This window comes from Sodiomyces alkalinus (assembly GCF_003711515.1).
Source record: "Sodiomyces alkalinus F11 unplaced genomic scaffold SODALscaffold_12, whole genome shotgun sequence".
In the NCBI taxonomy this organism is placed as follows: domain Eukaryota; kingdom Fungi; phylum Ascomycota; class Sordariomycetes; order Glomerellales; family Plectosphaerellaceae; genus Sodiomyces; species Sodiomyces alkalinus.
In genome coordinates this window covers 501,175-522,456 of record NW_021167090.1, presented here as the reverse complement: position 1 = coordinate 522,456, position 21,282 = coordinate 501,175, and the positions used below count along the sequence as shown (strand labels likewise).

Genomic DNA, 21,282 nt, shown 5'->3' with positions numbered 1-21,282 from the left:
TCAGCCACGCCCCACACCTACCCTCAGCCCAGCCACCGAGTTCAACATCAGTTTACATATAACCTCTATATAACTGGGTCACCTACCTTGCCTCCTTGCTCCTCGCGAAGTAAGGTACCTTAGACACTAAGGTATATGTTATGTAGGTACCTTATTATTAACTACATTATTTGCATCCATAATTTCCAAGTTTCTTTTCCTTTCTTTTCTAAAAAAATAAATAAAAAAATCAATTATACAATCCTCACTCCTCCTCCGCTTCCTCCTCTCGACGCAGTTGAAGTTGTCCTCTTCTCCTTGAATTCGTCGCTTCAGCTCCTCCTTCGAATATTTCCACTCGCTACTATATTCTTATTCTCCCCTTGTTTCTTTCCTATATCCCTCCTCTCTCGCTGTCTTAATCACGTCCTTCCCGCACCGCTCGTTTTGTCTTGCCTTTCTCTCTCTACGATCACCCTCGACCGAGCCCCTCATTCGGGCCCTCAGTATTTCGTTCGCTCTGTTTCTCCGAATCGCTCAAGCAGCAACTCCTTATCCTCTATACCATATCGCACTCCTGGCCGTATCGTCGACGAACTCACGCTTCGGCATTTGTCTGTTCTCTCTGCTCGTCTCTGCTCGTAAACTCCGGTGTATCAATCGATCGCAAACAATCGCGCCCCGAAAAAAAAAAAACCTACAACTTTGTGTCGCGCGGCCACTACCGGCTATCCAACCAAAGGGCAGGTCATCTTTCACTTACATGCTACATTGATGTCAACGGCATAATATCAGCCCAACTCATATTTTCTGCATAGCGCCCGGCTACCCGCAGCCACCCACCTCCCTACCCCTGGCCGACTTCCCACCACTGGATCGCTGCCGCCAGAATCGAGTTCCTTTTACCTCTCGGCCTTCCCGCTTGGACGGGCCTAGTACGACCGGCTTGTGCGAGACGGCTGATGAGTGACCATACCCGGCATCGAGCTTCGTTTCCAGACACCCAAGTCTCTCTGCGCTGATGCGGTGGCCCTAAGGAGGTCGACCCGCGAGTTGCCTGTTTCTTTGCTCATCAATCTCTATTGTCGGTTTACCCGTATTGGGCTGCACTCTCATTAACTACTACGATCATTCACTGCATCCGGACAGCTCATCGCTGCAGCGAACAATCACCACCCCGTGGTAGAATCATCGCTGCTCTTGGCCATGACGACCATCACTCGCCAAGATGGACCCACGAGTCCTCCCAAGCTTCAACAGATACTAGATTTGGAGCACAAGTTCAAGGTAACGAACACATCGCTTTCACCTGATTCCGCAGGAATAAGGCTATCAGCTAATCATCCCACCCGCTCCCAGATGGAACGTCTTCAGGGCTCTCCTGAGCCTTCGTGTCTGTCGTTACCGACTCTTCGGCACGACACTTCGTCTCGCCACGGATCCCTCACTGTCACGTCCGCCGATCGAAGCAGCTCAAACGTCTCGAAACTCACTATTCTTATCCCGCCATCGACGACAACGATTCCACCCATCGAAAAGTCACGAGACTCCTCGCAATCAGAGCTTCGGCCTCAGACCCCAGCACAACATTCTCAGAAGATAGATAACGTCGTAGACAACAAGGGCGATGAAGAAAAATCGGATTCCGCTTCCTCAATCTGCCACTCCCCTAGCTGGGAAGGCTACGGCCAGAGGAAAAAGGAGAAGAAAGCCGAGACAAAGCAACGTCGGAAGGACAAGGACCAGACAGAGAAGAATCCCAAACACAATACCAAGAAGTCTGTTTCCACCGCCAAATTGACCAAGCCGCCTCCTTCTGCAAGTCGAAGTGCCGACAACTCCAAGGCCGACCGAGACCTCGAGAGCGGACGTTCGGGTCGAACAAGCGCACAAGTTGACCAATATCCACCTTCGGCTTCACGCCCGCATCACAAGAGACGTCGCTCGAGTTCTGTCGCATCTCAAATAAGAGCTGTGTTTTCGGGGCTGAAGACAAAAGAGAAGGAGAAGGAGAAGGAGAGAGAGAAAGAGGTTGGCTTTATCGGAGGTCTCAAACTCGAGAAGGAGAGAGAGGCCGCCAGGAAGGCGGCCGAAGACGCGGCTCAAGGGGACAGGCCACACCTCGAATCTCGTGAGAACAGTCCATCATCGCCGCCGCACACATCTCAGCCGAACACCCCAGGCACCCAAACGCCGCGGCAAAGCAGGGTCGCGGCGCCTATTTCTACAATCTCTCTGGCCAAGGCGGAAACCCCAAGCTCCCCCATTTCTCCCGCGGCACAAGAAAGTGCCGCAGCGACAACGGAGTACCAAGACAGCTACGTCGAGAAATACTCTGCATTGGTGGATGAAAGCCAACGCGGCCGCCAGGGCGGAAGCTACGTTCAGAACCAACGCCAACAAAGCCGAGATCGGGCCATCGTCGCTTTCCGCGACGAGACCCTTGTATCTGCCCGATCACACTACCCGCCGCTGGCAAGACGTCCGCAACATGTGCGTTCTTATTCCTTCAACTCCGAGACGAATAGTCAGGGCGCGACCGGTGTGACGCCCAGTCCCCGAGCGGATGCTTCTGCCGAGAGTTCGCCCAGATCGAACTATGCTCAAAGTAGCGCCTCGCAGAGCTTCGCAGCCCAGCCTGCAAGATCCCCTGCTACTGGATCGGCCACCACAAAAAGCTTTCGGAATTCGATGCAAGCGGCTCTCCACAAGTTCAAGCCAACGCCTGATAAGCTGCCCTCGCCCCATGACAACTCCGACCTTGACAGAGCATCAAGCAGTGCTATTCCGACCCCTAATTCGACGGCATGTTCAGATCTGGACAGAGGCGCGTTGGGCCCTGGACACCCGCAAATTGCAGGAGGGAAAAACGACGTTATCCAAATGGTGAAGGCCCACGATGTAGCTAGACCCTCCTCATCGTCCTCGTCATGCTGTGACGATTCGTTCCGGAGTTCTTCAATAGTGACCACCCCCGATTCTTTCCGTCCACAGTCTGATGAGAACCTTCCCCCCGTCCTGAATGAACTTCGGAAAGGACGCCTAGGAGGGCACCCTCGGGCCGAGTGGGATAGAAAGGGGTTCCCGGGATCTCAACGAAGCTCCTGGGGCGCCTCCGGCCCCATGAGTCCCCGAAGCATATTGGCACCGACTACGTTAAAGAATGAAAAGAATATCTTCCGCGAGGGTGGTCACGAAAAGGCCGAGAAAGCTGTCCAGCGGGACCGGAAGGCAATTGTGGTCAAGAGGGGCAGGGAAGGCAGGGATTCAGGCTCCGAGTCTTTCAGGACCTGCTTACTTCCCGTGGAAGTTACGGGATCCAAAGCGGCTCTTGTGCCGGCGCCGCTCGAGATCACACCTGTCTCGAGCCTCAAGGAAAGCAGCAGGGCAGCAAGCGATTCCCAGACCACGCTCTCTACGGAGCCAGAACCTGAAAGAAATGACCGGAGCACGACTCTGCAGCGGATTCTGAGTCAGCCTAAACGCCGATCAACTAACAGTGTGGACGTCGGTATTGCGTCTTCTCAAGAGAAGAACGGAGGTCGGCAACCTGTTCCGCCTCCGCGCTCTCAAGCACGGGGGACGCCCGGGACGTACACATCGTCGGTATCCCTTGCCGACGCAATTCCCTCAATATCGGTTCCCGGGAGGGGCGATGCGCCGCGCTCGCCGCGCTCACCACGCTCGCCTGACCCTTCAGCATCCCTATCTTCGGAAGCAGCGGGGAGATCTGTCCCGGCGTCTATACCAGTCCCTCTTCGGACTTCTCGCATGACCAGCAGCCGCAAGGAAGGGGGTACGGACCCGTTGGCCAAGATATTGGTTGAGTGCTGCCACTGCAAGTTCTTTCACGACATGCCTAGCCGGGTGTACGAATGCATGGTACGTCCCCACGCCGAAGTAGCCGATCCAGCGTTGGGCGTAAGCGGCGCCATCACGACCATGGTCAACTGTCCGTGGTGCAAGCACGGCATGACGACGCAGTGCTGTGCCGGTTACGCGGCGGTTGTCTATTTGAAAGAAAGGCTTCATTGACCGGGGTCCCGAGCGATGAGGAGTGGCGACACCATCCTAGCGACAACGTCAAACCGGAGACTCGAGGTTGAGGTTGACGCTGACACTGCAATGCGATGCACATTTTACTGAGTATATGACTGGATTACGACGAGTCTTTATGTATTGTATACGAACCATGTAATGAATCTAATGAAGTCTAGTAGTAATGAAGTGACGGTTCTATAGTGTTTCCCTTTTACGACGGATGGAGGTTGGAGCAAGGAAGATAAAAAGGGGGTTATGTTATGGCCATTGCTACTCTGTTGTTAGTTAATCTACAGAGTCTTTCATTGTAAATAAAGCCGAGTGTCGAGCGAATGTATCCGCTTCTTCTGTAGGTATGTAGTCTTCTGCAAGTCTGATTGTGTTCGGGAATCTCGACAAAGAAGAGTAATCGTTGCCTCTATTTCCTACCTAGAGCCCCTGAATCGAAGTCGGCGATTTGTCTAGGTTCTCTCTGCTCTCGCGGCGTAGTCATTGCAGGCTTCCGGCTTGTTGCTCGCATAGAGAAAGAGGAGCAGGAGGTGTCGGTTGCGCAGAGCAGGATCGGCAATGTCAACATTTGGTGCTATCGGTGTATCGGCACTTGCTGTCGCCGACGTCGCTGCCTGGAAAGTGTACAAGTGGATACAACATACCGACCAAGGTACCTTACCTGTGCCAGGACATGGGCAGTCAATGTGTACCTAGGTAATTACGTTGTACTGGTATACCTTATTCCGTGTGTACCCATCCGTCAAACAAACAAGGAAGGACCAACCCCGCGGGTACTTGTGCTTGCGTACTCTTTCTTTAGATCCTTGTCATTCCTTCTCAGAGTCAACATCATCAACATCGTCAACATCAACTACAACCATCGACCCAGGCCTCCATCTCTTCTTCGTAGCCATTCGCCGTTCTCTCATCTCTCATCCCCGATCATCCTAGCAGAAAGCTCCTATATCCCCGAGTCCGATTCTACTACCGCTGATCTTCTTTACTTACCTTACTTTACTGCATCAACCATAACCAAAGTCGATCGGTTGTCCAAGTTCATGCTTGCGTTTGCGTGCTTTTACTTGGTCGCATCATTGAGTCGTATGCATTCCGACTCACCCTCTATTATCGTGGACCCCTAGGCAACTATTGACAGGCTAGCTACCTATCCATATAACACATCTTCGCCTTTTATTTCTACCTCATTGTCTTCCCAATTTTCCTCCTCGCAGTTGGAACTTGTGACGTATAATTCTCGGGCCCGGCAAGTCGGATCCCGGCCATAGGCACTGGCAACTCTTCTCGACCCGTTTCCTCTTCAACTTACCCAGCTTATAACTAGCCCGTCATGCCCGATTCACAGAAGCCGAAGCCCGTGTGGAGCGGGAGCTCACCGAGAATCTCAGGTCCATCGCCAAATTCGACTGCGGCTTCCCCCTCCCCCGGAACCTCTGATCCTGCTCCCGACTATCCTTCTACTTCCTCCTACACCGCGGGCCATCAACACCATTCTGATAGACAAGACACCCGTCGTAGCACCGAAAGCCAACTCGCTGCCTCTGCTCTCATCTCCAATGGGTTTAACCTACCTGACCTCCAGGCCGAGGACCAGGCACCGCCGGCCTATGGCGATGTCTATGACCGGATGCACTTTTCCCAGGCAGGCTTTCAAGCCGGTGCCAGTATCGCAGGTATGTCATGTCATCAGCTTTGATCCAAACTACCACACAGATCTGTTTGACCAACATCGGCTGTAGATGATGGTCGCGTCAACATCAATCTCAATCAGAGGACGTCTCGACTCTCAGAGCTCATGGCCCCGGCACTACAACATCAGATCGCCGGAGACAAACGACGTCGCCCGGAAACTCCCCCGCCTCTCTATATACCCCCGGGCCTCGGGGCTGAACCTGGACAGGCGCCTCCTCCCTCCATGAACATTGTCATTCAAATTGTCGGCTCCCGTGGAGACGTCCAGCCCTTTATTGCTCTTGGAAAAGTCCTCCTGACCTACGGGCATCGTGTCCGCGTCGCTACTCATCCCACCTTCCAGCAGTTTGTCGAGGACAACGGTCTCGAGTTTTTCAGTATTGGCGGTGATCCTGCCCAGCTCATGGCCTTCATGGTCCGGCACCCGGGTCTCATGCCCGGCTTTGACGCGGTTAAGAGTGGTGAGGTCAGCGAGCGTCGGAAGGGTATCCGCGACATGCTTCTGGGCTGCTGGAGGTCCTGCATCGAGGCTGGAAACGGCCATGGTGCCCCTTACACACCCCACCCCAGAGATGAACCCCTAGAGGGCGCCGGCATCACCGTCCCCGGCGACCCCACCCAGAGGCCTTTCGTTGCCGACGCCATCATTGCCAACCCCCCAAGCTTCGCCCACGTCCACATCGCAGAAAAGCTAGGCGTCCCCCTACACATGATGTTTACCATGCCTTGGTCCCCGACGAAGGCGTTCCCTCATCCCCTAGCGAACATCCAGTCAACCAATACCGACGCTATCATGACCAACTACCTATCGTATGCTCTTGTCGAGATGATGACATGGCAGGGTCTGGGCGACGTCATCAACCGGTTCAGGGCCGACGTCTTGGATCTCGACCCCATCTCCCTCATCTGGGCTCCCGGCCTGCTCACTCGATTACGCATCCCCTATACCTATTGCTGGTCTCCGGCCCTCATTCCCAAGCCGAACGACTGGGACAGCCGCATCGATATCGCCGGCTTTTACTTCCTCGATTTGGCCTCTTCCTTTCGCCCTGACCCCGATTTGGCCGCTTTCCTACAAGCCGGCCCGCCCCCGGTTTATATCGGCTTCGGCTCCATCGTCGTGGACGACCCTGATGCCCTAACCAGGATGATCTTCGAGGCAGTGCGATTAACGGGCGTCAGAGTATTGGTATCCAAGGGATGGGGAGGCCTCGGCGCAGAATCCCTAGGATTACCCGAAGGTGTCTTCATGCTGGGTAACGTGCCCCACGACTGGCTATTTAAACATGTCTCGGCTGTGTGCCATCATGGCGGCGCTGGCACGAGTGCGGCTGGTATCCGGGCCGGGAAGCCTACCATTGTTGTTCCTTTCTTCGGGGACCAACCTTTCTGGGGCGCCATGGTTCACAAGGCTGGTGCTGGCCCAGAACCCATCCCGTACAAAGAGTTCACGGCCGAGAAGCTGGCCGAAGCCATTCGACACTGCATGAAACCCGAGACTCAGAACCGAGCGCAAGAGCTGGGCGCCAGAATTCGGGAGGAACGGGGCAGCGAAGAAGGCGCCAAGAGTTTCCACCAGCACCTGGGCGTTGACGGACTCCGGTGCGTTCTCGCTCCGAGCCGTACGGCCGTATGGCGCGTCAGACGGACCAAGGTGAGGCTCAGCGCGTTCGCGGCGGCCGTTCTGGCCGAGAAAGGACTTATCAAGTACTCCGATCTTAAGCTGTAAGTTGAAAGCTGACTGGAGTGGCTCACTGTGCCCCTCCCTTTTCTGTCGACGAGGAAACAGCTGCTGACTGCGTGTTTTCACCCTCGCAAGATATCGAGCCAAAGAATACAACACCGAAGAACAGCCCTGGGATCCTATTTCGGCGGCTACGGTCTCTCTTGTCGCCGATATCAGCGCCATCGGCATGGCTATTGCTGATGTGCCCCGCCAACTCTTCAAGCCTCGAGCAAAGTCCAACGTCGAATCGGAGACAACGTCCAGGCCATCTTCGCCCCCTAGTGATGGATCCTCCAAGTCAGCTCTCGGCGCCCACGATGATGCCTTGTTGGGCACGCCCGTCCGCCCAGCATCTGGTGGCAATTCCTTACGGGCCGATTCTGCGACATCCAAAACATCGGGATCCATCCGATCTAAACTAGCTTCCTCGGCACCGGGCACTGCAATGCCCGATTCAGCCTCTGCTACCGATCCCACAATCAACGACACCATTGAGAAAGCGATGGCTGCCGGTGACAGCGTCAGTCGCATCGTCACCACCGGCGTCAAGTCTCCCATGAACTTTTGTCTCGGTTTGGCAAGGGGCTTCAGAAACGCGCCAAGGTTGTACAACGATGATACAGTACGCCCAGAAGAGAAGGTCACGGACTTGTCAACCGGTTTAAAGGCTGCGGGTAGAGGGTTTGCGCTCGGGCTCTACGACGGCGTGACGGGGATGGTGACCCAGCCCCTGAAAGGCGCCGAGAAGGAAGGTGGCGCCGGCCTCGTGAAGGGCATCGGGAAAGGAATCGGCGGTCTCTTGCTCAAGCCAGCTTCAGGTACGTTGGCCCCGGTCCGAACCGATGGATGCAGAGATAAACCCCTAGGGGGGAATATATTTGACCTTGGAAGTTGACCTCTTCTTTAGCTTTTTGGGCAATTCCCGCATACAGTATGAAAGGGGTGCACGCATCTCTACGGAATATGTTTGGCAACAGCGTGCAAAATTACATCATTGCCTCGCGTATCATCCAGGGAGGTGCTGAGCTCAAACATTCCACTGCTGAAGAGCAGCTGGGCGTTCTTCTGGCGTGGCAGAGGCTTGAGGTCGATCTGAAGAAGTGGCGGGCCTTGAAAAACAAGGAAGAAAAGGAACAAAAGGAACAGGGACCTCGTCAACGAGGGGAGCGCGAGGCTCAAGGAGAGGTCGTCGACAACATTCCTTGGCCAGAAGACCAGTTGGGCCCGCCAAACACGGGATGGAAGTACACGAAACAACTATCATTTGATCAGAGGAAGGCTCTCCATGCTCGCAAGGAATTGCAAAACAGATCTCCTGTCACCCGTCAGACCCTTGCCCCTTCCCTTTCTTCCTCGAGCGCCCAGAGCCGCGAGGACATTTCCCAGGTCGGTGGCAACGCACCGCCTATTCTCGCCAAGGACGAAGAGTACGAGAGAGCCATCCGGGAGTCGGTAGCGCAGACGTCTCGCGGCAATCCGGAGGAAGATGCCAAAGTCGAAGAGGCTATGCGTGCAAGCATCAAACGTCTGCGTGACGAGGGGGGACGAGGGCTACCCGAACGGGCCCCAGTCTCCAAAATCGACGAATTGGAGGACCTTTCCATAACCGACGAAGAGTATCAGGAGCTGATTGAGAAAGCAATACAAGAGAGTCTCGCCCTCCAAACTTCAGGGGTCACTAATTACGGTGGTAGCAAGGGTGACTTTGAAGATGAGAAGATCAGGCGGATCGCGCAAGAGTCTACCACATCTCCGCCGCCGGCCTATGACAGCGGCCACGACGAGGAGTTGAAGCGGGTCATTGAGGCATCGGGGCGCAAACAGGAGGAGGGCCCCCGAAGAAATGAAGACGAGGATTTCATTCGAGCCATCGAAGAGTCCAAAATGGCATACCAGGGCCAGCTGAGCAAGGAAGCAGCCGCCAGGACGGAGGAGGATATCGTGATGGAGTACATCAAGAGACAAAGCCTAGCGGAGGAGGAGTTTCGGAGGGCGGTCGCGAAGGGGAAGATGAGAGCGGGCGAAGAGGAGGACGAAGAGTTGAAGAGAGCGATCGAGGAGAGCTTGATGACGGGTACGCATGAAGATGGCGCTGGAGGGGCAAGCTCTTCTAAGTAGAGAGGAAATCATTACCCTACGTACGTACCTGCTACCATAATTTCACACGTTCCCTAAGGTAGTCATAGAGCTACCGAAGCGCAACTCTTTGGCCCTAGGTTCTTCCCATTTACAGCCCGCAGAATAAGACTGGCGTTGGACTAAGTGGACAACCGGGAAGACGATATAAATGAGCAGACAATGGCCTTGGAATAACCCTTTTTGACTGCCTCACGACTTGACAAATGAGACTGGTATAATACATTTATATTGCCCTCCAATCCTTTACCCCTCAAGGAAAGATAATGCGCCATCCATTACTGCAAGGGAGCGAGAGAGAAAGTAGCAGAGCGTATGTGTCTGCGCCTGCGTTTGTGTGCGTGTGTGCGTGGTCAATGTTGTCTTACTCCCTCTCCGTTGCCCGCTCGTCGTTAATAATAAAGTCTCCCCCCGCAAACTTTGCTTGTTCCTGTTTTGGCCCCGACAGCCCGGCGACAAGAGGATGCATCGCGACAAAAGAGATAGCATCGCGCTTCGCATCCTCCGTCTTGCCTGAGCCTCGTTGCCTCTTCCTTTCCGCCTCCCATTTTGCCTCGACTACTCCTCGCATACACCATAGCTCGGTCATTTAGCTGGAGAACTTCCGGGTGATCTTGGCAATAACTATTCCCACCATGTCAGCCAGGCCCCTTCCTTCCGTTCTACTCTCAGCCGGGAAATGTGTGAACTTACTGTGCAACGCAACGACGCTGAAGATGAAGACGAGGGACAAAACGAGCACGACCACAGGGTCGACCTTCAGGCCGGGCGACTCATCGGTGTAAAGCTCTACACGACACATTGTCGTCAGTATCTCGTCTCTCCATTCCAATTTCCCTTTCCCCCGGTTTCATCGACCCTCGTCGGAAGAGATGAACATGTGGGTTGGCGGGGGGAAAAAAAACATACTCAGCATGGTGCTGCTGCTGCCGCCAGCACCGGCAGCCCTGGTGCTGCTTGGCCTGGCATTGGCAATCTTCTCCTTCTGGTCGGCGGCGGCGCGGCGGCGGATCACGGTACGGGGACCGCCCGGCGGGGTGGGCGACGAGGGGCGGGCGACGTTGGAGCCCGAGCTGACGGGGGCGCCGGCGGGAGAGGTGGCACGGGGGGAAGACTATACGCGATACCAATTGATCTTGTCAGCCAACAGACAAGACAGCCCCTTTTGATGTCTCCGGTGTTTATTTTTCTTGCTCTCTCTTTTTTTCTTTTTTTCTTTTTCGTTCAATGTCCCCCCTATATTTCCCGGCTGTATCGGTCGCAAGAAGCTCGACGGCCCAGGCAAGGACCAACGACCCCCCACAATCATCTCGCCTGGGACACACACATGTTCAAACGACAACTTTGGAGCTTTTTTGGTTATGGGCGTACCATTGTGAACTGAAAGGACGAGAGTTATAAACAAATCGAATGTCGTCTGAGGTCGCGGCAGGAGGGCTTAAACGGATTCAATTCGGGCGGAACGAGCAAACTGATGAAAGCTGGGTTGTGGTGCGGTGTGGTTGCGTGCGGGTTTGGTTTATGGAGAGTCGGCAGCGAGATCCCTCAAGGCGCGTGCGAAAGAGGCCACGATTTTGGAAAGGGGACAGTGGAGACCCAAAAGCTCCACTGTGTGCCAAGACATGTGGATGGTCCAATACGGATCCACTTGGATTTAGCTCGGTCGCCAATGACCACTGCAACCAAACCCCGAACCGCGAAAACGTTGTTCCGTAACAGCAAAGACGTATTGATTCCCCGTATTCTGTACTTACGGAGTAGCTCCTTGATAGAGTGGAAGATGGTCAAGAATTTGGTCTTCAAAGTTCTCTTTGTCTTAAAAAATAAAAATAAAAATACAATCTATTTCCTTTCAAAGAGAGAAAGATAGAAAGGAAAGTAAGAAAGAAATAATCAATGAATAAGAGAGCAAGCCCAAAGTAAAAGATTTAGAAGAACATATCAAGGTGAACACCAAGCGAGACATACAATGCTACTCGAGTATCGGGCATGAATTCAAGGTGAAGCAATATTTCGTCGCTGTTGATCGACCATCCATTGGAATCTCGAGCATCCCACGCGGCACAAGGCCGTATAGAGATAGTACAGCGCTTTACGTGTGCGTACAACTAGATCGCTTATTTCAACTTCCCCCGAGCGTTGCCCCTCCGGCCTCCCATGTCTTCCAGTGTTGTGCCCATGGTGGCCGCATCAGCATAGGCAATTCCCGGGCAGGACACTCGCCAAAAGGTCGGCCTATTTTCCCCTTAAGATTGTGCCCTCTCGCGCGCGCGTGTGTAGGGGGGACACAGAGTAACCCAAAAGAAAAGGGAGCGGAAAATAATAAAAGAATAACAAGGAAGTGTAACGGGTGAACAAAGGAAAAAGGAAAAAAAAAAAGGGAAAAAAGGACCCCCAGTCCTGATATCCCCCAAAAGTGTCGCTTTATACAGAACAAGAACACAATGGGCGCTGTTGCTCTACAATGCCTTCGCTCTCTCCCCTCCGCCCACCGTCCTTCTTCCGTGACAAGCAGACGGCCAACCGCAGTGTCGTCCACCCCCCCCAAGAGACCCAAAACTCCTGCGCGTTGAAAAGCCGGCAGATGATGACCTGAATTGTACCACATGCCACATCGGAGTAACCTGTGACGCAGTCTCTTGTCTCCTGTCCTTCCATCCATTTTTTTATCTTCTTTTGTTTTGCAGTTTGTTGCATTCGTTTCGTTCTCCAACCTTGGAACCGAGCCCGTGTGGAGATGAGCTGCTATGCTAGCGTGTGTTTCGTTGGGAAGCAGTCGGCCTCCGCAATGAGACATAACCCAGCAGCAGCCTCGCGGCTTCATTTCGTTGCGTCGGTGCTTGAGCGTAGTCGATCGATGATGCAGCCGCAGGGTACTCGTATATATGAGATTAGACAGTAATACATCTACACCGGAAAGAAAAGAGAAAATCGCAACCCGAAACGCCTGCCGCTATGACTCGGGACCGGAGCCCTGTAGGTTGAAGGCTGGATAGGCCATGAACGAAAGTGGAAAAAGACGACCGGGGGGTATCTTCAAAGAGTGACATCGAGGACGAGGCTGACATCCTGCACGTTGGAGCTGGCCAGATCTTCGAGGACGGGAATCAGGTCAAGCAGCTCGTTGTCGTGGGCGTCAGAGAACCAACTGCTTATGGGGACGGCGTGTTGCGGATGGAATATGTACGACGTGGGCGAGTTGTCAATGATGATGGTGTCCTTCAAGTCTCTTCCCACCTGCGAAAGATCCTTGACGTAGTTTCCTTGGTGATTGTAGCAGCTCTCACGGAAGAGCCGGTGGTGTATGACCTTGTGGATATCCAGTTGATCCAATAGGGGATCGCCGTACTGAGATTGGTGTCTTGTTAGCGCGCCGATATCGAGGGAGGTCAACGTAGGGGACAGTGGGTGTAAGGGTCCTCTTACCTTAGAGACGGATGCTGTAAAGACCACCACTTCGTAGAGCTCGCCCACCCTCTTCATGAATTGATCAACACCAGGCCGTTTGATCACGTAGACGTTGTGATAGTTGCCCTCGATTTCGACGGGTATAATGAAATCGGCATGGTGCAAGATCTACGCGCTCTGTTAGTGCCATTTCCAGCTTGACGACTCGAGAAGGGAACAGGAAAGATCGTCTTCGAACCTTGAAAGAGCTGTGAACGAGGGTTTCGTCCAGATCCAAAACCAAACACTTCTTGCCCTTCAACTCCGGAGCAATAGGAGGGAGCAAGGACTTCTGCCTCTCAGGCTCAGGCGTTGATGAATCTGCAACTTCGGTGTCGGGCGCAGCAGCCGCAGCAGCAGCAGCAGCACCATCTGTGGTAGGGATAGGTCCCGGTGGAGGGGGAGGGAGTCGCGTATACTCCGAGCCTGCCTGGGTCGGTTTCTTGGGCTCAGGCTCCTCCGTTGTTGCCACGTCGGGCATCACCTCGTCGCCATCCTGGTCCTTCGGACCCACATCATGGCCCGCGGGCAGAACATCCGCCTTGTTGCCGTGTGAGCCTTCTACGGTGATGGCGGGCGCATCGGCACCGGCTCCCGCTGCAGCCTGCTTCGCATCGGTATCCTCGGGGCCAGCTGCAGCTGCAGCTGCAGCTGCGCCTTGTGCATCGTCAACAGCGGTCGTGTTCGACGCGCGCTTGGCATTGTCATTGGAAGCTGTCATGGGATGTTCCGGTTGAGGTTGCTTCTCCAGAACGCGACCTTTTACCGCTGACGGCTGTTCCTGCGGAGTGGGTTGCCTGGATTTCGGGTTTGCAGCTCTGGCGGGCAGCTTGTCAAGCTTGTGGACGCTTTGATCGCCCCCTTCCATAGCGGTAGCAGTGTTGGGAACGCCGCAGCACCCCAGAAGAGAGAGCAAGCCAGTCTTCTTCTTCTTGGGAGGGCTTGTCGGCGAGCTTGGCTGCGAGTGAGTCGTGATGTTTGTAGGATCGGTGTCGGCGGCAGCGGATCGGCGGCTAGAAATGCTGCCGTTTCGGTGGCGACCCAGAATACTGGTCTTGGATTCCTTGGAGCGCCCGCTAATGCTATTTCGCGGATCGCTGGCTGTTTGACCACTCAATCCGGTCGACGTCGGTGAGGTCTGGTTTCTTTGCGATGAGGATCTGGAAGGAACGTGGAGCAGACCGCGGCCTGCCTTCGCGTTTCCTCCATCCTCAGGCGCGAGAAGATCATTGCCCTTGGTCATCTCTCGGGTAGGTCGGGCGTTATTATCGCTGCGGACTTGGTTTTCGGAAGTAATCTCGTCGGAAGCGACAGCCTGCTGTGGTTTGTCAGTCATGACGACGTCCCTTGGGCTAATGATGCTGGGTCAGCAAAACATGAGCACGGTAGGAATCTTCGACGAGCGCGCAGATGGTGAATTGAAGAAAGCTGACAGGTGGCCCGAGAGTTGCAAATCAGAATAAAGCAGAGCTCGGCTTGGCAACTCGGAACCAGGGGTGGGAAAGTTGAACACAGTCAGGGGCAAGACATAGTTCATTCAAAGGAACCAGCCGCAATCATCGGCCGCGACAACAGTGAAAGGGCTAAATAGATATGCATGGCCTGAAGAGAAAAGTTGACACTTACCCCTTCCGCAGGACCCTCGGCGACGACGACTAAGTGAGTCGCGTCCTTGACCCCCAGAATATTGGCCTCTGCAAGATCCGGCCTATTCCGACCAAAATCGCGATGCTGAAAGACGGATGCCGAAGAATGCTCCAGGCGCTGTGCAAGGCGAAAAAAATGACGGCACAGCTAAGTCAACCGGATATATGAAGGGGGATCGTCAAATGTCTATCGCGTCAGGGCCGCCAATGATGCGTGGTGACGGGACGAGGGGGGACGGTCGCCGTGTGGTATGGTGACCGGTCGCGGACCGGTGAAATAACCGGGGGGGCTGGATTATGAATATGAGATAAATTGGGAGTAAAAGAAGCGGAGGTACGAGAAAATGGCCGAAGTAGACGCGCCGAATAACGAGTGAAACTTGTCCTATCGAATTATCGCTGTCGAAAGTATAGCAGGACGTGGAGGAAGTTGAGCAAAGGGTAAGGGAAAGGAGGCGAGATGAATGGGGACGTGAGAAGTGGGCGGATGGGGAGATGTGGAGGCGCAACCGAGATGATTGCTGCGAAAGATGAAAGGATGGGGGGGGGGTTGTGGTGGGCAACTTTCTGGGCCGCCTAGGTAATTAGGGCAGTTAGAGCTTGTAAGTACTTACTCCATAGTACGTTGTATTCGTAGAAGAGCCCGGGGGCGATCGACCTACGGAGTACGGACCTCCTAAAAAGAGGTCGCTGGTCCCTCTCGAAGCTTGGGGTACATAAGATACGTACTACTCCGTATTGTTAGCTGTAAGGTAGGGTGTACAATGGTAGCTAGAGGTACGTTTAGCTAGAACCAAACGCAGTGCCCTCTGAATGGTCGCCTTTGCTCTCACAAAATGGGGAGAAACAGGGAGGGAGGTGCGGATATGGGGGGGAGGCACCGAGACGGGCGGGTACGGGTGGATCCATTTCCCGGTCAAATTAGCCAGTCATAATAGCTAGTGCTGCACTAACTTTCACAGTGTGTAGACCCGCCTTTTACATGGTTCGGGTATGTTTAGTCTAAAGGAGTTACGACTCGTATTATAATGTTCACACTGTCCTCCCAAGAACACACCTATCAGACCCCACCATATCTCTGTGGTCCTCGGCCATCCTTTCCTAAAGCTGCAGCCAAGCTCGAAGCTCATTAACGATAGAAACATTAAGCCCCTTTTGATCTTGGTCCAGGGGGCCAGACTTTGTCGTTGCAGAAAAGACGGAAAAGAGCCTGGGGACAAGCGTTTGTACGAATAACATGCACAAAGCACTCTGAGAATTCGACGCACCTTGCTTGTATGTACGAATACTAATTATGTACGTACTTGGCACGATGACCTGCATCATTAAAAATAACCTCTTTCTGTTTCTGTTTCTTTTTCTTTTTCTCTTCTTTCCTCGCTTCGGACCATGGTGATGTCGAAAGTCAGGTACGGGTGCTCTTCATGCTCGAATCTCGAATCACTCAGTGGGAAAACGCGTTACTATTCGCAGTTGACTAGGGAGAGCCCGGGGGGGGGTTAACCAGTGTTCCTCCAGTCAGTTCCCTTTGCCTTATGGTGATAACGATGCAAGCATTAAGCATCAAGACCTCAGTACGATAAATCACTGCCCAGTAGTAATACTCCATCGATACTTGATTTCAGGGTCAATCACATAGTGGAGTTTAGAGGCACTCGGGTTGTTCAGAGGTGTTCGTCGTACGTAGACCGTACGAGACAGTGATTGGACATGTTACCGCCCAGCTACGGCGCCGATGAGTCGGAGACCACTCTGGTTGGATGCCCACGCAAGGGTTGCATTGGCGAGGCCGCGGGCCAGTCAGGTACCCGGCTTAACCAAACCGCATGTGGGATCGCGGGATCGCGCTATCGCGCTCCATCCTGTCGCTCTCTGGCATTGGAAAACAGAAGGGCGGGTCAGGAGAGGGTGAGAGCAGGCGTTGAGTGCTAGAACAGAAGAGCCGCATGAGGCTTCGAAGGCACACGGTCTACGGATGAAAAGTACAGGGTAATTATTAGGTAGTTGAACTCCGGTTGGAACATGAGTGAGATTACACCGGTGAGTGAGGCCTTGCGTCTTGGTTCTGACCACACCTGTGGATCGTACGTTCTTCCGTACGGTATGATCCGTACCAACACCAACACCAACGCGGACCCGTACTCCAGCAGGAGTGTCCTCTGCAAGTTTATTAGGAAAGTCTGAAAGTGCCCAAGTCCTCGGTCCTCCTGATGGTGCGTACGAATATGTAGCCGTATTGTAGTTCCGTATTACGCTCTGGAACCTCGGGACACAGGAGCCGACATTTCCGTACTGGAGCCATGTCAGTCAAGACAAGAGTGGTTGCACAACAATGTTCTCCCGAAGCCATGATCAGTATGAATGCGGTGGGTTATACAGATGAGGTAGGCATGAAGACAAGACAGGACTTCTTGTTGACTTATGCGTCAACTTTAGGAGACATGCGGAATGGCTGTAGGAGGCACTAGGCTAGGCTGTACTGTACGGTGAAGTGGCAAAATCTGCGGCAAAAGGAAAGAACTCTACTTCCAGGCCTTTGAGCATGAACATGTATCGTACAGATATTGGGCCGGGGACAATGTGCGAAAAGATAAAAAAAAAAAAAAGAAAGGACTGTAATGGGAAATTTGAACCCAACCCGATTCGAACGGATAACCTTCAGGAGTTCCCTATACTGGAATCTGACGCGCTACCGTTGCGCCATGGGTCCTTGTTGTTAGACACCCATGAAACCGGTCTCAAGTAGAATCGCGCGCAAGATGGAGGGGTCCCACAATCCTTGACACGTGATGGTTTGTCCCACTTGTGTCGTCACTTCCATGTGTCGCGATATGGAGCTTCTCAGTCTAACTGGAGCATGTGAAATCCAATCACTCCGAGGCTAAGATCCGAGGCATCAGAAGTGGACACTCTTCCTCCATACAACACCTAACTCTTGAACATGGGACAGTTCACCCTATCATTCCATCAATAAGCTCTATTCAGTACGATGAACGAATCTTATGAACCGATTGCATCCACCTAAGAACTTGGACGAACCCATCTATCCCTTGATAGTCAACAGAGCCTCATAAGCTCTCGGGTCTCATGGGCCCGACACCATAGCATCCATAAAACAAGCTGCGGCGTACTCGCGCTGGGGGGCGACGACGACGAACCCAAACGGCCAGGAATTCGTCCCTCTGAAAAATGGCGGCCCAGTCGACGCTACGCCATTCCGCGGCGGAGGAGGCCATTGCCGCCTTCATCGACAAGTACTCCAACTTGGTTCGGACAAAGCTGCGCAACACGTCCCGTACCACTCGTCTGCTGGCGACCCTTTCTCTCGCCATTTCCATCATCGCCGGAGCGGCTGGGGGGAGACGTTGGTGGAAGAAGAGGAGGGAGGAGAGGGAACAGGGTCGTAAACTCGTCCGCACCAACTCCTCGCTCTTCAACAAGGACGGCTCGCGCACCATCTACGTTCCCTACAAAGATGGAACCTCCAAGGTCGTCATTCAAAACACCAAGCCGATGACGTTTGATGCCCACCGCCGACTCTTCCTGAACCCGCCGCGGGTTTCTGGCCTCGGCGACGGGACGGTGCCTTCTGCTCAGACCAAGCCTGGTCTGAACTTGGCCTTCCTTCACCAGTTCCTGAGCCTCATGAGCATCATGATTCCGAGGTGGTCGAGTAAAGAGGCCGGTCTTCTCCTCAGCCACGGCATGTTCCTCTTGCTTCGGACGTACCTGTCGCTAGTGGTCGCCCGTCTCGACGGCGAGATTGTGCGGGACCTGGTGGCAGGCCAGGGGAAGAATTTCATCTGGGGGCTCATCAAGGTAATTAATCAAAGCTAAATGCCAAATCACCACCCTCGCAAAAAACTCAAAACTCCGCAAGAGAATGGTGGTTGTATACTGATAACTGATAACCTCGCAGTGGTGCGGTCTCGGCGGATTCGCCTCGTACACAAACGCCATGATCAAATTCCTCGAGTCCAAAGTCTCCATCGCCTTCCGGACTCGTCTTACCCGCTATATCCACGACCTGTACTTGAACGACAATCTGAATTACTACAAGCTGAGCAACCTAGACGGTGGTGTGGGGCAAGGAGCCGACCAATTCATCACCCAGGACCTGACGCTCTTCTGCGCCGCCGCCGCGAATCTGTACTCGTCCCTGGGCAAGCCGTTCGTCGATCTCTGCGTGTTCAACTACCAGCTCTACCGCTCGCTAGGTCCGCTCGCCTTCATGGGCCTGACGAGCAATTACTTCCTGACAGCCAGCATCCTTCGCCGGCTCTCCCCTCCGTTTGGGAAACTCAAGGCCGTCGAGGGCCGTAAGGAGGGAGACTTCCGGAGCCTACACGCCCGTCTGATTGCCAATGCCGAGGAGGTGGCGTTCTACGGCGGTGCCGATATGGAGAAGCAATTCCTCAACAAGGAGTTCAAGTCGCTTAAAAGCTGGATGGAAGGCATCTACATGCTGAAGATTCGGTACAACATGCTGGAGGACTTTGTCCTCAAGTACAGCTGGAGCGCCTACGGCTACCTGCTCTCGTCGCTACCCGTCTTCCTCCCCGCCTGGGGCGGGCAGGGCGGGCAGCAAGAAATGGCGCAGAGGTCCGGAAAGGGAGGACGCGAGAGGGGTCGGATGAAGTCGTTCATCACCAACAAGCGGCTCATGCTGTCGCTTGCGGACGCCGGCGGCAGGATGATGTACTCGATCAAGGACCTTTCCGAGCTCGCAGGGTACACCAGCCGGGTATATACCCTTATTTCGACCCTCCACCGAGTCCATGCCAACGCCTACCACCTCCGCGGGCAGCAGAGCGAACTGTATTCTCTGTCCGACGTGCAGGGAACGATCCAGAAGGGCTTCGACGGTGTCAGGTTCGAGAACGTCCCTGTCGTGGCGCCGTCTCTGTGGCCTCAGGGAGGAGAAGAACTCCTCGAGTCGCTGTCCATGGTGATCCGGAGGGGAGAGCATCTCTTGGTACGTTTTTGACCCGCTGTCTTGCACCACACATTGGTTTTTTTTTTCTTTTTTTCTTTTTTTTTTTTTTTTTTTGGCTCTGTTGAGAGGGGGGAAAGGTTGGACTAACTTGAAAACCCAAGATCTCTGGAAGCAACGGCGTTGGCAAGAGCGCGATAGCGCGGATCCTGGCCGGGCTGTGGCCGGTGTACCGTGGCCTCGTCAGCCGACCCAAAGATATCGGGCAGGACGGGATCATGTTCCTGCCCCAGCGACCGTATCTCAGCATCGGAACGCTCCGGGACCAGGTCATCTACCCGGACGGGCACGGCGACATGCGGGAGAAGCGCAAGACGGAGGACGACCTGAAGCGGATCCTGGAGGAGGCGCGGCTGGGATACCTGCCGGACCGCGAGGGTGGCTGGGATACCCGCAAGGAGTGGAAGGACGTGCTCAGCGGCGGCGAGAAGCAGAGGATGGGGTTCGCGAGGGTGCTGTACCACGAGCCGCACTATGCCATCATCGACGAGGGCACCAGCGCCGTGTCGAGCGACGTCGAGGGTCACCTGTACGAGACGTGCAAGGAGAAGGGCATTAGTGAGTGACCCCTTTCCTTCCGTTCCCTTCCGTTCCCTTCCCCCACATCCTCCAAATTTTTTTTTCTTCCAACCCACTCCCTAGCAAAGCAATTCCCCAACAAAAATAGCGGACGATTTATCTAACTCTGGAACAGCCTTGATCACCATCTCGACCCGGGCATCCCTCAAGCGGTACCACACGTTCAACCTCATCCTGGGCGGGGGCGAGAACGGAGATGAGTGGGAGTTTGAGAGGATCGGCACAGAGCGGGAGAAGCTGCAGGTGGAAAAGGAGCTGCAGGATCTCCGTGAGAGGCTGGCACAGGTCGAGACGTGGAAGGCCAGGAAGGACGAGATCGAGAGGGAGCTGGCGCAGGTTTGGGTCGACGGCGGTGATTCGTTGAATCCGCCTCCCTATGTCGAGAGCAAGGAGGACAAGGGGGAAGAGGTTGAGGAGAAAGGCAAGGACGTGGTGACGATGGGAGAAGAAACCCAGCAGGTCCAGGCAGAGGAGGTTGATACGAAGGAGGAATAAGGGATTTCCTTTTCCATTTCGAAGCCATTCACATATATATATATGTCTTGACGAGATAGCGGCTATTCCCCCATAACATGGACATTTTTGTTAGATCGCTTGGTTTTGCTTGCAACACAATACAACCTCGTCAATATCAACGAACAGCTGGGGGGAGGCCAAGTAGTTGACTGAGTATTTACTCCGAAGATAGGCCAATGCCCCCTTTTTCTTTCCAACAGGACCGGCCTTCTCTCAACACAGCCAAGTGTTTCATTCAGCTCACCCAAAGTCGGGAAAAATGCATGGCCAACAGTACTGGACAACTCAAAGATGTATTATGTGCCCATTGCGCAATCGTAACAAATGGAATGAACGATATCCCTCCCGCGGAGAGGTGGTGTTACAATAAAATATGCGTTCCCAGCAATGGCCTCAATCAATCCCATCAGGTGCCCTTCCCTCCTTTCAAACCAGCAGCCAGAAAAACAATACCCAGAGGGATCCCCAGACGAGCCTTGCGCTCCTCGTGCCCCAGCAAGTAGAATAAGTTGTAGAGA

At 54.1% G+C, this 21,282-nt stretch overlaps 7 protein-coding genes and 1 non-coding gene across 8 annotated transcripts; 3 read left to right on the top strand and 5 right to left on the bottom strand.

Moving 5' to 3' along the window:
- Positions 1 to 802: 802 nt before the first annotated feature.
- Positions 803 to 4,378, top strand: SODALDRAFT_329206 (hypothetical protein). Its single transcript, XM_028610874.1, has 2 exons — positions 803 to 1,266; positions 1,339 to 4,378. Exons 1-2 carry the CDS (start codon positions 1,186 to 1,188, stop codon positions 4,012 to 4,014), a joined length of 2,757 nt encoding a protein of 918 aa, XP_028462803.1. The 5' UTR covers positions 803 to 1,185; the 3' UTR covers positions 4,015 to 4,378.
- A 486-nt stretch (positions 4,379 to 4,864) lies between these two features.
- SODALDRAFT_75939 (UDP-Glycosyltransferase/glycogen phosphorylase) lies at positions 4,865 to 9,697 on the top strand. Its single transcript, XM_028615657.1, has 5 exons — positions 4,865 to 5,112; positions 5,418 to 5,702; positions 5,769 to 7,446; positions 7,541 to 8,265; positions 8,355 to 9,697. Exons 1-5 carry the CDS (start codon positions 5,070 to 5,072, stop codon positions 9,563 to 9,565), a joined length of 3,942 nt encoding a protein of 1,313 aa, XP_028462802.1. The 5' UTR covers positions 4,865 to 5,069; the 3' UTR covers positions 9,566 to 9,697.
- On the bottom strand, positions 9,698 to 10,173 carry SODALDRAFT_75890 (hypothetical protein). The gene has a single exon (XM_028615656.1). The coding sequence runs from the start codon at positions 10,082 to 10,084 to the stop codon at positions 9,830 to 9,832; it is 255 nt and encodes an 84-aa protein (XP_028462801.1). The 5' UTR covers positions 10,085 to 10,173; the 3' UTR covers positions 9,698 to 9,829.
- SODALDRAFT_329205 (Pre protein translocase Sec Sec61-beta subunit) lies at positions 9,819 to 11,075 on the bottom strand. Its single transcript, XM_028610873.1, has 4 exons — positions 10,955 to 11,075; positions 10,493 to 10,697; positions 10,277 to 10,372; positions 9,819 to 10,207 (listed from the first exon to the last, which is right to left on the bottom strand). The coding sequence occupies exons 1-4, from the start codon at positions 10,955 to 10,957 to the stop codon at positions 10,173 to 10,175; spliced, it is 339 nt and encodes a 112-aa protein (XP_028462800.1). The 5' UTR covers positions 10,958 to 11,075; the 3' UTR covers positions 9,819 to 10,172.
- A 336-nt stretch (positions 11,076 to 11,411) lies between these two features.
- On the bottom strand, positions 11,412 to 12,513 carry SODALDRAFT_75835 (hypothetical protein). Its single transcript, XM_028615655.1, has one exon. The coding sequence runs from the start codon at positions 12,405 to 12,407 to the stop codon at positions 11,706 to 11,708; it is 702 nt and encodes a 233-aa protein (XP_028462799.1). The 5' UTR covers positions 12,408 to 12,513; the 3' UTR covers positions 11,412 to 11,705.
- A 106-nt stretch (positions 12,514 to 12,619) lies between these two features.
- Positions 12,620 to 14,273, bottom strand: SODALDRAFT_337653 (NIF-domain-containing protein; the record flags this gene model as incomplete). The annotated part of the gene is made up of 3 exons (XM_028612713.1): positions 12,620 to 12,931; positions 13,010 to 13,159; positions 13,230 to 14,273. The coding sequence occupies 3 exons, from the start codon at positions 14,271 to 14,273 to the stop codon at positions 12,620 to 12,622; spliced, it is 1,506 nt and encodes a 501-aa protein (XP_028462798.1).
- A 3,031-nt stretch (positions 14,274 to 17,304) lies between these two features.
- Positions 17,305 to 17,386, bottom strand: SODALDRAFT_t197. The gene has a single exon. It is a non-coding gene; the product is annotated as a tRNA-Trp (tRNA).
- Positions 17,387 to 17,549: 163 nt separating this feature from the next.
- Positions 17,550 to 20,903, top strand: SODALDRAFT_329203 (peroxisomal long-chain fatty acid import protein). The gene is made up of 4 exons (XM_028610872.1): positions 17,550 to 18,495; positions 18,596 to 19,651; positions 19,774 to 20,227; positions 20,364 to 20,903. Exons 1-4 carry the CDS (start codon positions 17,866 to 17,868, stop codon positions 20,741 to 20,743), a joined length of 2,520 nt encoding a protein of 839 aa, XP_028462797.1. The 5' UTR covers positions 17,550 to 17,865; the 3' UTR covers positions 20,744 to 20,903.
- The last annotated feature ends 379 nt before the right edge of the window (positions 20,904 to 21,282 follow it).